The 12,354-nt window shown below is 43.2% G+C and overlaps 1 protein-coding gene across 6 annotated transcripts in view; it reads right to left on the reverse strand.

Moving 5' to 3' along the window:
- LOC147312090 (partitioning defective 3 homolog B-like) overlaps positions 1-12,354 on the reverse strand; it is a 219,468-nt gene that overhangs the window by 131,212 nt on the left and 75,902 nt on the right. For all 6 annotated transcript variants that reach the window (XM_086267748.1, XM_086267747.1, XM_086267746.1 and 3 more), the window contains 4 exons: positions 8,214-8,297; positions 6,152-6,277; positions 1,292-1,544; positions 442-550 (listed from right to left, as the gene is read on the reverse strand). In XM_086267748.1, the coding sequence (XP_086123874.1) occupies positions 442-550; positions 1,292-1,544; positions 6,152-6,277; positions 8,214-8,297 (572 nt within the window). The remainder of the gene's footprint in view (positions 1-441; positions 551-1,291; positions 1,545-6,151; positions 6,278-8,213; positions 8,298-12,354) is intronic.

The following is a 12,354-nucleotide window of genomic DNA, read 5'->3' on the forward strand; positions in this document are numbered from 1 at the left end:
GCCACACACAGACGCAGGGACTGGTTGAGCGCTTTATAGACCTCATTAAGTCTAGTCTCTTTAGCAGCGCTAAGTCAGCAGTTTGGGCCAGTATGAATTCATATCAGCAGAAATGAACAGATCAATAAAGACTTAATAGACCCTGAAGAGAGAGCCTCGGGAAGACGGAGAGAGGAAGGGTGAGAGGAAGGACTCTAAGCCAGAAAACAGTGAAAAAGGAAACTTTTTATGGAGAGAGAACATCTGTAGAGACATGAAGAAATATTACAGACGCTGATTAATAAAAATCCAGAGTCACAGAAAAAAACCCTAAAAGAGACTCTCGTCTAATTTTACCTGAACCTCAAACTGAGAGCACACACGACTCCTGAAGAGCTACAAAAAGTCATATTCACAGAAAAATGATGAGTGAGGCTCGTTCTGTACACAGGTGTGTCGCACCTTTCTTTAAATCGATCCTTAGTCTTCGTCCTCCTCTCTTATTGGCCATCAAGCTAGAGAGGGCGGGGCTTTTCTTCAGGAGGGGGCTCTCACTTTTCCCCTTCGGGGTCTATTTGAAAAACAAGCAGCAGTAAATTCATTGTTTCACATTTCAAAACCCCAAATAAGAGTGTGGCATTTATTAAACAATATATCTATTACAGCAAAGTCTAACACACACTGGTCACCTTGGAGTCGCCGTAAAAGCAGCTCATAGAAGCTGCTTTAAATTTAAGATGTTAAACATCAAACAGGTGAGAAAAAGATCTAAACGTGCTGGAAAAAAACAGTATCGATAAAGTCTGCGTACGGACGCGTGCGAGTCTGGGGAACAGTCCATCACATCTGCATGACAGGAAAAGATAATCAGCTGCTGCTAAGAAACTGCTGCCGCAATGCCAGCTGTTTTAAATGTCAGCCATGTCACCATGGTGATGCTGACGACAAAGTTGCATCCGTTTGTGTTTTAGGACTTGATCGTTGTAGGAAGGAGGTCAAAATAACACGAGGTTTGAACCCGTTTCTACAATTACAGCATCTAAAGAATTTAAAGCAACCCAAAAATAAAAAATAGTATATTTAGCACTCGAAATAACAGACCATGGGAAATATGGTCTGTCTTTAAGGAGGAGGCTGGAGAGAAGTTAGCACTCGCTCTAGAAGGAAAGGTGAGGAGACCGAAGCTCAAGCCCGGGCTGTATTGTGTTTGCCTGTGCACACATTAATCATTAAAACTGCAAACTTTTTACAAAGCGTGCACGACAGATGCAAAGTCTGTGTCAGTCTGTGGATGTGCAGCAGAGGAACTTACACTGAAACCCGGCTCGAGGCCGGCCGTCTCTTCCGCCAGCCGCACGGCTGAATTCTCCGAGGGTTTAAACACAGGTTTGGCTTTGACAGGGGGCGGAGGCTCTTTGGTGTTTCGGGGGCTGCCGGTGGGACCGGTATTATTGCCAAACAGCTGACCAATCAGACTCTTCTCATAGCGCTCTCTGTTGAAAGAAGGCACGACTTCCAGGCGTACAACCGGGGAACGCATCGCCTGACGGAACACATCCTGAGATCTGAGAGGACGAAAACGAGGAGAAAGTTTTACTTCAAAGTTTGTAGCACATTACGTGCACAACAAGTGGCACACGCTGAACATTAAAAGGAATCATGTCATTAATCACAATTACACAGGAAGAGCAGTTATCCATCTCTGACACAAAAACTAATTACTGAAGGGTAGATAACTCAATCAGGAGAAAAATACAAAAAGACACATGGTATAAATATGATTATGAATGACAAAAAATGTCAATTAATTGGTAATTAATATAAATGGGATATCTGATTTTTGCAATAGGATCATTCATCTTAAAAGACTAACTTTCATTTCTAAGACTGGCTGGTGCTGCTCTGACAAGTAAGCAAAGAAAGCTGATGTATAATCAGCTAAACAGGAGTTTAAACTAATGGCAGATTTTATATTTCTGTGTGCAAAGGTTAATTCTGACATAAAGACATTATAACCTAACCTGAAATATAACATCCGCACATTTTACAATGTGCCACTGCTTACTGCTGGCTGTTCTGTGCATCTCTTAATGTTTTTCTCAGGAGTAAGACAGGAGACAACACCGAGCCATGACACCTGTGCAGAAGGCCATCATAATCTCATGATCTATAAAAAAACATCATTTTGCAGGGGATTCGTCTACATCAGATCCCAATAAGTACGTTAGGGGAACGGTTGTGTCAGAAGCTGCAGTACACACCATTATTCTCCTCAGATAACTGACAGAGCAAATCCAGTTTATTAGCATTTTATTGGGTTACACACGTATCGTTTCCCTCCCAGATTACGAGCGCATTATAATGATTAGAAATAACCGTAACCAGACACTATGTTTAGAAAGTCCTGTGTGGAACCTAATAAATCACGTATGGAATTATAATGATTTTTTAACTACTTAAAGATCCACTCAGGTGGGGGAGTTTCCACGTAGAAGACTCAATCGATAAATCAATAAAGAGTCAGCCATCATGGAGTACACTCACTGAAACACCTGCGTTCTTATTTATTTAGTTATCTTACTATGAAAACATCCAATCTGGGACAGCAGTGCTTAGATTGTCACAGCCAGAGGCTCGGTTTATAGAACAATAAAGATCAAAATTAGGAAATTAAAATGTGAACGGCTGACGGGGTTTCCTGGGATCTCATTTCACACCCAGTCGTCTTTCCAGACTTAAGGCCGCCACCTTTATGTCCTGAGTGGGGAGCGTGTGTCACCGTCTCCCACACTGCCGTTGGTCCTGCCCCAAACTGCACAAACACGGTTCATCAGTCCTCTGAGAACCGCAGAAAATCGTAAAAGCTGCGACTGATTTCGGTGCCTTTACTCTTTGGTCTTCCAAATACTTCAATCCAAAACAAACATCAGCGTTCTGACATTCTGTGCCTGCAGAAATGTACAACTTCAGTGGATCTCCCACAGTAACATTAAAACACTTCCCACTGGACTTCCCGACACGTCCACGCTAAAGATGTGTTAGTGGGAATGTGTCTATGATATGTTGTCTTCCTGTGCTGGGCTCTGAGGAAATATTATTTTTGCTCTGTTGTTGAAAATTAAAACCACACCCACAAACTACACCCTTTTTGGCTCCTACCTCAAAGCACACTGTGTTCTGTTGATCTTATGTGCTGCACAATAATGTTTAACATTTAGTATTTACTGTCATATTCCCATATATCATTGTGATGTTGTTTATTCTATTACTCTTGTTCTCTTCTGCTTGCTTTCTTTTTTCTTTCTCAGCAGGTGATCCAGGTGATTGATATATGCATTTTTTATTTCTCTGCCCATTCTGTTGGTTTTTGTTTTTTGCCTTTCTCCCCCGTCCCTCTTCTCAGCTGTTTCTCTTTCCCTCTTTCTTTCTCCCCTTCTTTCCCCCAGTCAAGTCTGTCCCGTATTCAGTAAGTGAAAATAAAATGAACAATAAAAGGTGAATCAAATGGACCATTACGGCAAGGCTGGGATGGTCAGTTTGGTAAAGTAAATCCGTTGGGCATCTTTCTTTGCCTTTAGACAACAATTCTGATGCAAAAGAGCCAAACGGGACAGGCCAAAAAAAGAAAAAAAAAAAAAAAAAGAAAAAAAGAAAAGAAAATTAAAACCACAGTTTGATGTTTTTTTTCTAAAAACATCTGGGAACACCTTTTTTTACGAGCAACATCAGACGCAGCCGTGAGACTGGCTGCTGCTAACATCAGAGAAACCGCTCTGTGCAGCTGTGCTCAGCAGACCAACGTCTCAGAAAGCACAGCACGATGACCACGCCCGGCTCCTTTCTCGTCCCGTCGTTGAGTGAATATCATTGCTGTTACAGGGTCAGTGCTTTGTCCTCCATCACTGCGAGTCTGCTCCTGAGTGCAGGGAGCAAACGTCACTAAATCTGGTGTGAAGAAGCTCAGTTTCCACTGATAAAGTCAGATTTGGCAACAACAGCATGAAAACTTGGACTCCACAGTCACAGCTGATGGTGGGGGTCTCCGTGCTGAGAATGTTTTATTGGAACATCTTGGGCACTAATATCAAATCAATCATGGTACCAATTAAAAGCCTTTATGGATATTTTTGCTGACCACACGGATTTCTTATTGCCGTCTACTAATGGACACTTTCAGCATGTCACAAAGAAGCAGTACTGTCAAACTGGTTACACTGGTTACTGCTAACCATATCTGATATCAGGAGCTCTGCAGCGCAAGTGCTCAGCTGATAAAGCCGCATAATTTCAATATAGACCAACATCTCAAAGGAGGCTTCCAGCATCTTGTTAAATCTGATAACTAATGTGAGAGTAGGGCAGGCCCACACCACGTTAGAGTCCCCCTCTGTGAATACATACATGTGTAATACACATTCACGGCAAACTGACTGAGCATCATATCTGCCAGGATGCAAAATCACAGAGAAAACTCACAGAGACTTCACAGGACATCCAGGAGAGCTGAACATGTCAGTTCACTCATTCAGAGGGAGTATTGTAATATTGAATCATACTAATTATTAAAGTCTCTAATATTAGCAAATATGACCATAAAAGTAGACCTTTGTAGCCCTCATGCCTGCTGGCGGTTCATGGAAATCTATGCTTTTATATTATTATTACAAATGTAAATCCAAAGGCCAACATCTGTGGACGCCACCACAGGGCAATGGCAGTGGATATGATAGCTGCATGTGTGTGTGTGTGTGTGTGTGTGTGTGTGTGTGTGTGTGTGTGTGTGTGTGTGTGTGTGTGTACACATGTTTAGACATGTTTGTGAGGACAGCAAATTGGCATGCTATTATACTTATGGGGACAAAACACTGGTCCTCACGAGTTTGAAGACATTTTTGAGGCTCAAAATGTGGTTTTAGTGTCAGGATTACAATCGGGTTATGGTTGGGTTTAGGCTGAGGGTTAGGATTAGGTATTCAGTTTTGAAGGTTAGGGTTCAGGTAAGGGGCTAGGGAAAGCATTGTGTCAATGAGATGTCCTCACTAAGATATGAAAACGTGTGTGTGTGTGTGTGTGTGTGTGTGTGTGTGTGTGTGTGTGTGTGTGTGTGTGTGTGTGTGTGTGTGTAGACATAGCTTTCAGGGGGATCAGTGGACTTTCTGTGGCCCACTTTTGCAGGATCAAGCTGCATATCACAATATCACACCTGCCATGACGGAACAATACTGAGAGAGCATGTGTGTGTATGTGTGTGTATGTGTGTGTATGTGTGTGTATGTGTGTGTAATACAGTCCATTCAACTTTGTTAATGCAGACTGACGATATATCACATGTAAGATTAAGGGTGTAATACAGGAGAAAAACTGTCCGTGTGTGTTTGTGTGTCAGCGAGTGCACAGGGGGCTACACACCTGTCTTTGAACAATAGGTACAAACCTCAGCGGTGATAATCCATTTACCTACAGTACAGCATAAAATACCTCACGCGTAATCTCATTACCACAGTGAACACTGGACAGGAACTGTTGTGTGGACTGAATACACAGTGTAATGTGGTGCAATCAATATAATATCCGCATCTGTGCCTGTAATCTGTGGCAATTGTTTTTACGGGTGTCTTTTATCATTTTAATGCTCTGTAATCACATTACATCTCTAAACACTCGTGTTTATGTAGCCCTGTTCAGGCTTCAGGGGCACCGTGATCAAATCTTTCCTTTACACACACACACACACACACACACACACACACACACACACACACACACACACACACACACACACACACACACACACACACACACACACACACAGATTAATCCAGAAGCAGCTAAACATCTGCCAAGTGTTTTTCTGCATTTCTTTGGATTTGCAGTGCTACCTCACAGAAGGTGAGACAGCAGGGGAAGACAGGTTTATACTTTAGTTTAGTTTTTTCACTAACTTGGTAACAATACCACAAATTAATGTAATTTTAATGTATCCAAACCTACTTTTAAAGTTAAGTGCGATTATATTGCTCCATTAACCAAAACTCACAGAAGAAACAGCAGCTCCTAAACGTAAAGCAGTTCTTTCTTGGTCCGTACACAACGTGGACATTAACTGTAACACGATACGCTGTGTTTATTTTATTCTACGGCCGTGCATTTATTCTAATAGAGCTGTACTCACTGGCTGAAGGTCTTGTCCATGAGATCGGTGTCGTTGATTTTCACGATGCACTCGTCTTCCTGAAACAGGCCGTCCTTTCTGGAGCGGCTCTCTTCCTCCACTCCACGGATATACAGACCAAGAGCCCTGACGGAGAACATGCAAGAACAGAGCGAGAGATTAAAGGACGTTTTCCATGCACAGGTTCACAAACGCACAGAACTTCTTGCATGCAGACAGACGAGTCTCCATATGGTTTACTTTACCACAGTTATGGTCATTTTATCTCCAAGCTCCGCTGTGGGTTTCTACTATAACTTACAGTCCTGTGAAAAAGAAAGTTTTCACAAGACTCCCTGTGGTCCTGTGAAAACACCCTGACTACTTCCAAAGGAATGAAGAGGGTAACTGATCATCAGCAAGTGTGAGCACCTCTATAAAAACAGAAGTTTGCTGGTCTGGAGCTTTGAAGCACGTGCCAACACGATGCCAGGGAGGAAAGATGTAAGCAATGAGCTTATAGATGCAGCTGCTGCTGCCCACGAGTCTGCCAAGGGTTATAATGTCATTTCCAAATAATTTGATTATTCATCATTCTGCAGTGAGAAGTGGTAGATATTCAAGAAAGATGCTAACGTTCAGAGGGCTGAGCATCCCTGAAAATAATAATAATAATAATGGATACTTTATTGATCCCCATGGGGAAATTACTTGTTTTTCTCTGCATTTGACCCATTCACTCAGTGAAGCAGTGGGCAGCCCACTAAGCAGGCGCCCGGGGAGCAGTGTGTAGGGACGGTACCTTGCTCAGGGGTACCTCAGGGTAGCCGTTAAGTGGATTCGAACCGCCGACCTTCCGATCATGGGGTGACCACTTTACCTACTGAGCTATCCCTGCCCCAGAATCCACCCCAAGGTCAGACTGTGCTGTTCTCAGAGACATCGCAAAAAACCCAACAGCTCCATCTCAGACTCGACAGGCCTCAGTTAGCATGTTAAACACGAAAGTTCATCACAGCATAATTAGGAAAAGACAAGTGTGGCGTTTAGAAGGGTCGCCAGGAGAAAGCACGCAACACGCCAGCATGGTTTAGGTTTGCAAAGTTGCAAAGACTCGAGATCAGGCCGAAGAGGAGATGCTTGGCTATATCGCAGCACATCAGTGAAGCACAGCAACGATAACAACTGGAGTTTTATACAGAAACAAATCCTGTTTCTCACAAACAAGTCATAAGATCAGCGTACAATCATGATTTAGTCTGCGCTTGACTGTGATGATGTAGTTTAAATGCATGCTTCTATGTCCGCCTGATTCTGTGCATCGCGGTGCATTACGACTCATCACAGGTGATTCTTCTCTCACTCAGCATTGTGTCTTCTATGAAAATGTGGGATGTGATCCCAAAATCGAAGAGAGCAGCACTGCATGTTGTTTATTTAGTCACTGCTGCAAAGACTGCCTGCTTACCTCGGCTCCTTGAATGACTTTAAACACAGTAGTAACAATGTCAGGACATCTTAACGTTATCTGTATTAGACGATATAAACACCTTCAAACTTACAAACTGAGAGTGAAATGGTAATATGTAAGAAAATGGCAACAGTTCAGTACTCCGGGTCCTTAACTTGAACAAAATACAGCGTTTGATGATGAAAAATGCTGAAACTAGGTTAAAAGGTAACAAAGAGATGAGTGTGTGAGAAAGGAAAAAACACCGTGGAGCGCATGATGGGGAAAAACAGAGAACGAGGAATTCAAGCAGGAGACTGGTGAGGTCAGGTGAGTCATGAGAACAGTCATAAAAAGTTATCCTGCTCTCCGTGAGGAAATCCCCATCCACTGCCCGACTGTCCCACACCCAAAGTAGAGCCCTGCATAGCTGTGCACTCATGTCTTCCTTTTCTTCTTTTCCCCACTGTGGGAGCATCTCTGGGTGTTTATGTAGTGCAGCGCAGCAAATAACAGGATTATGACGGGATGACTTTAGTATATGCTTTCTATGGTAATCTGACAGTGTCTCTGGGGGTTAAAGTAGAGAATTAGGGTTTAAATAGAAGGATGTGTGTTGTGAGCGCAACTCACCGTCCGCTGAGCGACGAGCAGTAGGGAACCACGTGGATTCCCAGAGGGCTGTCCTCTCCTAGGATCTCCACCATTCTGGTCAGGCTGTGCACACACAGTGAACACACACATACAGAGAGGAAGAAAACAAAATAATACAAGTTCAGTTACTCTGAAAGGAAGGGTAGCTTTGACGTAGCACAGCGACAGGAACAACTGAACTACTTCAGTTGTTGCACGAGACGAGAGAATCAGGAAAGTCCTGAGAGAACAGAAATCAAGATAAAAAGCTTAGATGTGCCTTAAAAAGTATCCAAGGTTAATCATCAGGCATGACACAAAATAAAAGGATTAAATGTTAAATGTGCAGACAGAGAGAAAACAGCAGGGCAGCCCTCACACACATGTGGTACCACCAGAACAAAAACCTGTGCTGGTCTGGGGAGGAAAAGTTTGGAGAAGCGCTATCCAAGATTGAAACGTCATTTTCCATGGATCCGTTCACTGAGCTAAAAATACTTTTTGTCGAGGACTTAATCCATGTCTGCAAACCCAGGCCGCAGAGGAGGCGATGCCAACACTCTAATCAAAGTCAATAAAAGTGCAGATTGCTGCTGTGTGCGCACGCCTGTCACAACTTTTATGTGGCATCCTTCTCTGAGGATTTCTGACTTGCTTTCAGTCTCTCAGTGTCTCTGTCTAGCTTCGATTATTCAAGTATGTATCTGCTTTACATTCTGCCTGTGTTTTAATGCATGTGTGTGCTGAAGTCTTTGTTTGTTTGATTAGTTTATCTATCAGCGCACAGCCATTAATCCTCTCCTGACCTTCTCTCTGCTCCATGCGTGCATGTGTGCGTGTTTTTAGAAGCCAGTTTGTCTGAACTTGGTTTTGTGCTTTTGTTCTGCCCTCCCCTCTCCGTCTCTGACTATCTGTTCGTTTTGTCTCCCTCTCTCTCTAGACCATCCATCCATTTGTAAACCCCCCACCCCCCCATCAACTGATAGCAGCACAGATGCTGATAAACTCCAGAGAGGGTTACTGATGATGCTGGATGGCAACAGGGAAAGATGCAAAGTGTAGAAACAAGTTCTCCCTCTCTCCTTGTCTCAGACACACACACACACACAGAAAGCTAATGCTGCCTCATCGCTACTCAGCAGATTTGAGTTTAATCCAGACAACAGGAAGTGAGACTGGGGAAGAAAGACAGAGGCAAGGACACAGAGTGGTGTTTAAAGATTTAGAGCATGCTCTCAGTGTGTAACCGGAAAACTGACTGGATCACACTGGAAACTGTCATTACACACATACCATTTCTCCATGTGTTGTTGAAGCACACCATTGTGTTGTATGTTAATAAGGAAATGTAAAGTGATGGGGTTGGTGCTACCACAGCTGCTGTCCCAGACCGCGACTGGTCATACCAGAGGTCATGACATGGTCATAAGCTCTGGTATGACCGGTCGTATGACCGTATAATGACATATGATTACATGTGATTAGGGTGACTCCTGGACATTTTTGTGGCTGATCCAAATGAGACAGGCCCATGGAATCAACTGGAAGGATAACATATCCCATCTAAACCAGTCACATCTCTGGATCCTGAAATAAATGCAGTCAGCATTAATGGAGTGTGCCTTTTCAAGCTTACAGTAAAGATTACTCCATGTACAGTTAGAAGAAACAGATCCTGTCTTGACCCGACTGCCACCCTGCGCATCATCCTTGAACAGTCAACTGAGCTGAACTCGAGCGTAAGTCAACTTTGTGGATTATGAAAAGGCTTTGGATGGTGTGCACAGGGAACCTTGTAGTACCAATGAAGTCGGTTAACTTCCTAATGAGTTTAAGATCCAGACTGGGGTGAGACAAGCATGCCTGCTATCACCATTCCCAATCAAATCAAATCAAATCAAATCAAATCACTTTTTATTGTCACATCACATGTGCAGGCACACTGGCACAGCACATGCGAGTGAAATTCTTGTGTGCGAGCCCCACAAGCAACAGAGATGTGCAAAACACAACAACACAAACGAGCAAAATACAAGAAAGGGATAACCTGTGAGTGATTGACGGGTTAAAGAAGAAAATCACAGAAGGAAGAAGAAGCGGAGTGAAGTGGACACAGCTGGAACACCTGGATTTCAGTTTTTTTTTACAATTATTTTTGAAGATTTGTCGTTACTATCTTGCAACCACCAGCAAACGCAAGAGAAGACAAGCGCACAAGCAGCTGTACGACTGAACATCCACAAAGATAAAACTGAGATCATGAGAGTAAAGCCAGGACCAAGGACGTTGGAGGACCCCACTGACGGCCTTCACCCAGGAGGGTGTTAGACTTAGTATGGGGAACGGTGCAGGAGTATATGTCATTATGATGACTGAAATTTTGAGCATTAGAGGACAGTTCATCAGCATACGTGCCCCTGCCACTTCATTAGGTACACTTTGAACTGCGTTACACGCGTCAGCCGGTTTGATCATCGTGGCACAGATTTAACGAGGTGCTGGAAACACTGCTCTGAGGTTTTGTGTGCTCAGAGAGGCTCAGAGTAGTTTTTTGATTTAACCATGTCTGCATGCCTGAATGCACGGAGTTGCTGTCATGTGATTGGCTGAGTAGATTTGCGTTGGTGTTATGAATGACAATGTAAAGTTGAGATGTTTTCCTGCATTAGTGATCACAATAATAAACTTAACTTTATTTAAAACAAACACTTACTGAGATTTTTCAGCCTTGGTCACAGAAAGCAACCGATACCGCCCTTCTCACATCACAGAATCAGTCTGAACACGGCATGAAAGGAGAAAGGAAGAGGAAGAGGAAGGAAAAGTAACACTGATGTATAACAGGAGAAAAACAGGGACAAAGGAGAAAAGAAAGTAGCGAGCAACCAAGGTCTAGAAGTAAAATGAAATGAAGGCGGGAGGAGGCACTGAATTAATCAGACAGGGCTAATGAAAAGAATTAATACAAGAGGGAAAATAACATCCACCCCTCCCTCTATCCTTCCTGCTGCTGCGCTTCTGATCTCTAACACTAACTACAACACAGGCACGCACACACAAACACACCGACGCACACAAACACTTCAGATCCATTTGCATTTCCTTTCTCGTTTTTTCTTCTGTGAGATGTTTGACAGGCTGCATCAATGCAAAAAATGAAGTCGGGGTGAAAGGGAGAGACAAAATGGGTGAGACTCGAGAAAGGAGAGAGGGAGCGCGACGAGAGAACAAGAGACAGAAAAAAAAGAGGCAAAAAGCAAAGAGAGGGGAGCGAAAGAGAGATGAAGAGAGCAGGTATTCCCTTTATCCACCTGCCACTTCACTGATCCTCGCTATGAAAGACAGACACAGAGGAGAAATAACAAAAACAGAGGATGTGCATTACCAAAGCGCTCTCTTCCTCTCTATGCATTCCTCCCTCTCGTCTCATCCCTCTTCTTATTTATCCTGCTCTCTCTCTCCCTCCTTTTTCCCCTCAAAGCCAGTCTTTCAAGCGCAGAGCGCCAGAGTAAATGCAAGGCAGTGAAAATACACAAAAATACTACAGATAAGTGTGAGAAAATACACAAGAACTCAAAGTATAAAATAAATGAGAGCCTTCACAAACAAAAGTAGCAGAGATAGTATTTAATGCATAAGAGCAAAGTGCAATAAACATGAGTTTGTCACAGTAACAACCTCGATCAGATCGAAGGTGCTTGGAAAGCAAAGCGACGGCTGCTGAAGAGGTTTCACCTGGATTACCTACACAGACACGTTACCTTTGGGAGGAAAACCCTACAACTGGTGCAGGAGTATGAAGGGAATCAACCTTTATCAGACTTTTTCTGGGTCTATCGATGAGGAGGAATATCAGACGTCTCCTTCTTAAAAACTTCATCGTTATTCCTGGTTTGTTTTAAAAGGTCACACTGAAGAATCTCATCTAAAACACGGATGTCTACGCTTCAGGTCATGAACCGCTGCCCTGGCGTTTTCTCGCAAAAACAGAAAGATAGAATTTTGAACTCACTGCTGTTTCATAAACACGAGTCCAGGCTCAGAGGAAGCAAAGCAGCCCCAAATCCCGGTTATGTCAGCTGCTCACAGAGCAGTGTGGTGTGGAATAAATACTGGTCATTTTTACACAAACTTCACAAAT

This window comes from Aulonocara sp. 'chitande type north' Nkhata Bay, linkage group LG16 (genome assembly GCF_057382095.1).
Source record: "Aulonocara sp. 'chitande type north' Nkhata Bay isolate Kocher_YH1m ecotype deep benthic linkage group LG16, A_spYH_male_GT1.1, whole genome shotgun sequence".
Classification (NCBI taxonomy): domain Eukaryota; kingdom Metazoa; phylum Chordata; class Actinopteri; order Cichliformes; family Cichlidae; genus Aulonocara; species Aulonocara sp. 'chitande type north' Nkhata Bay.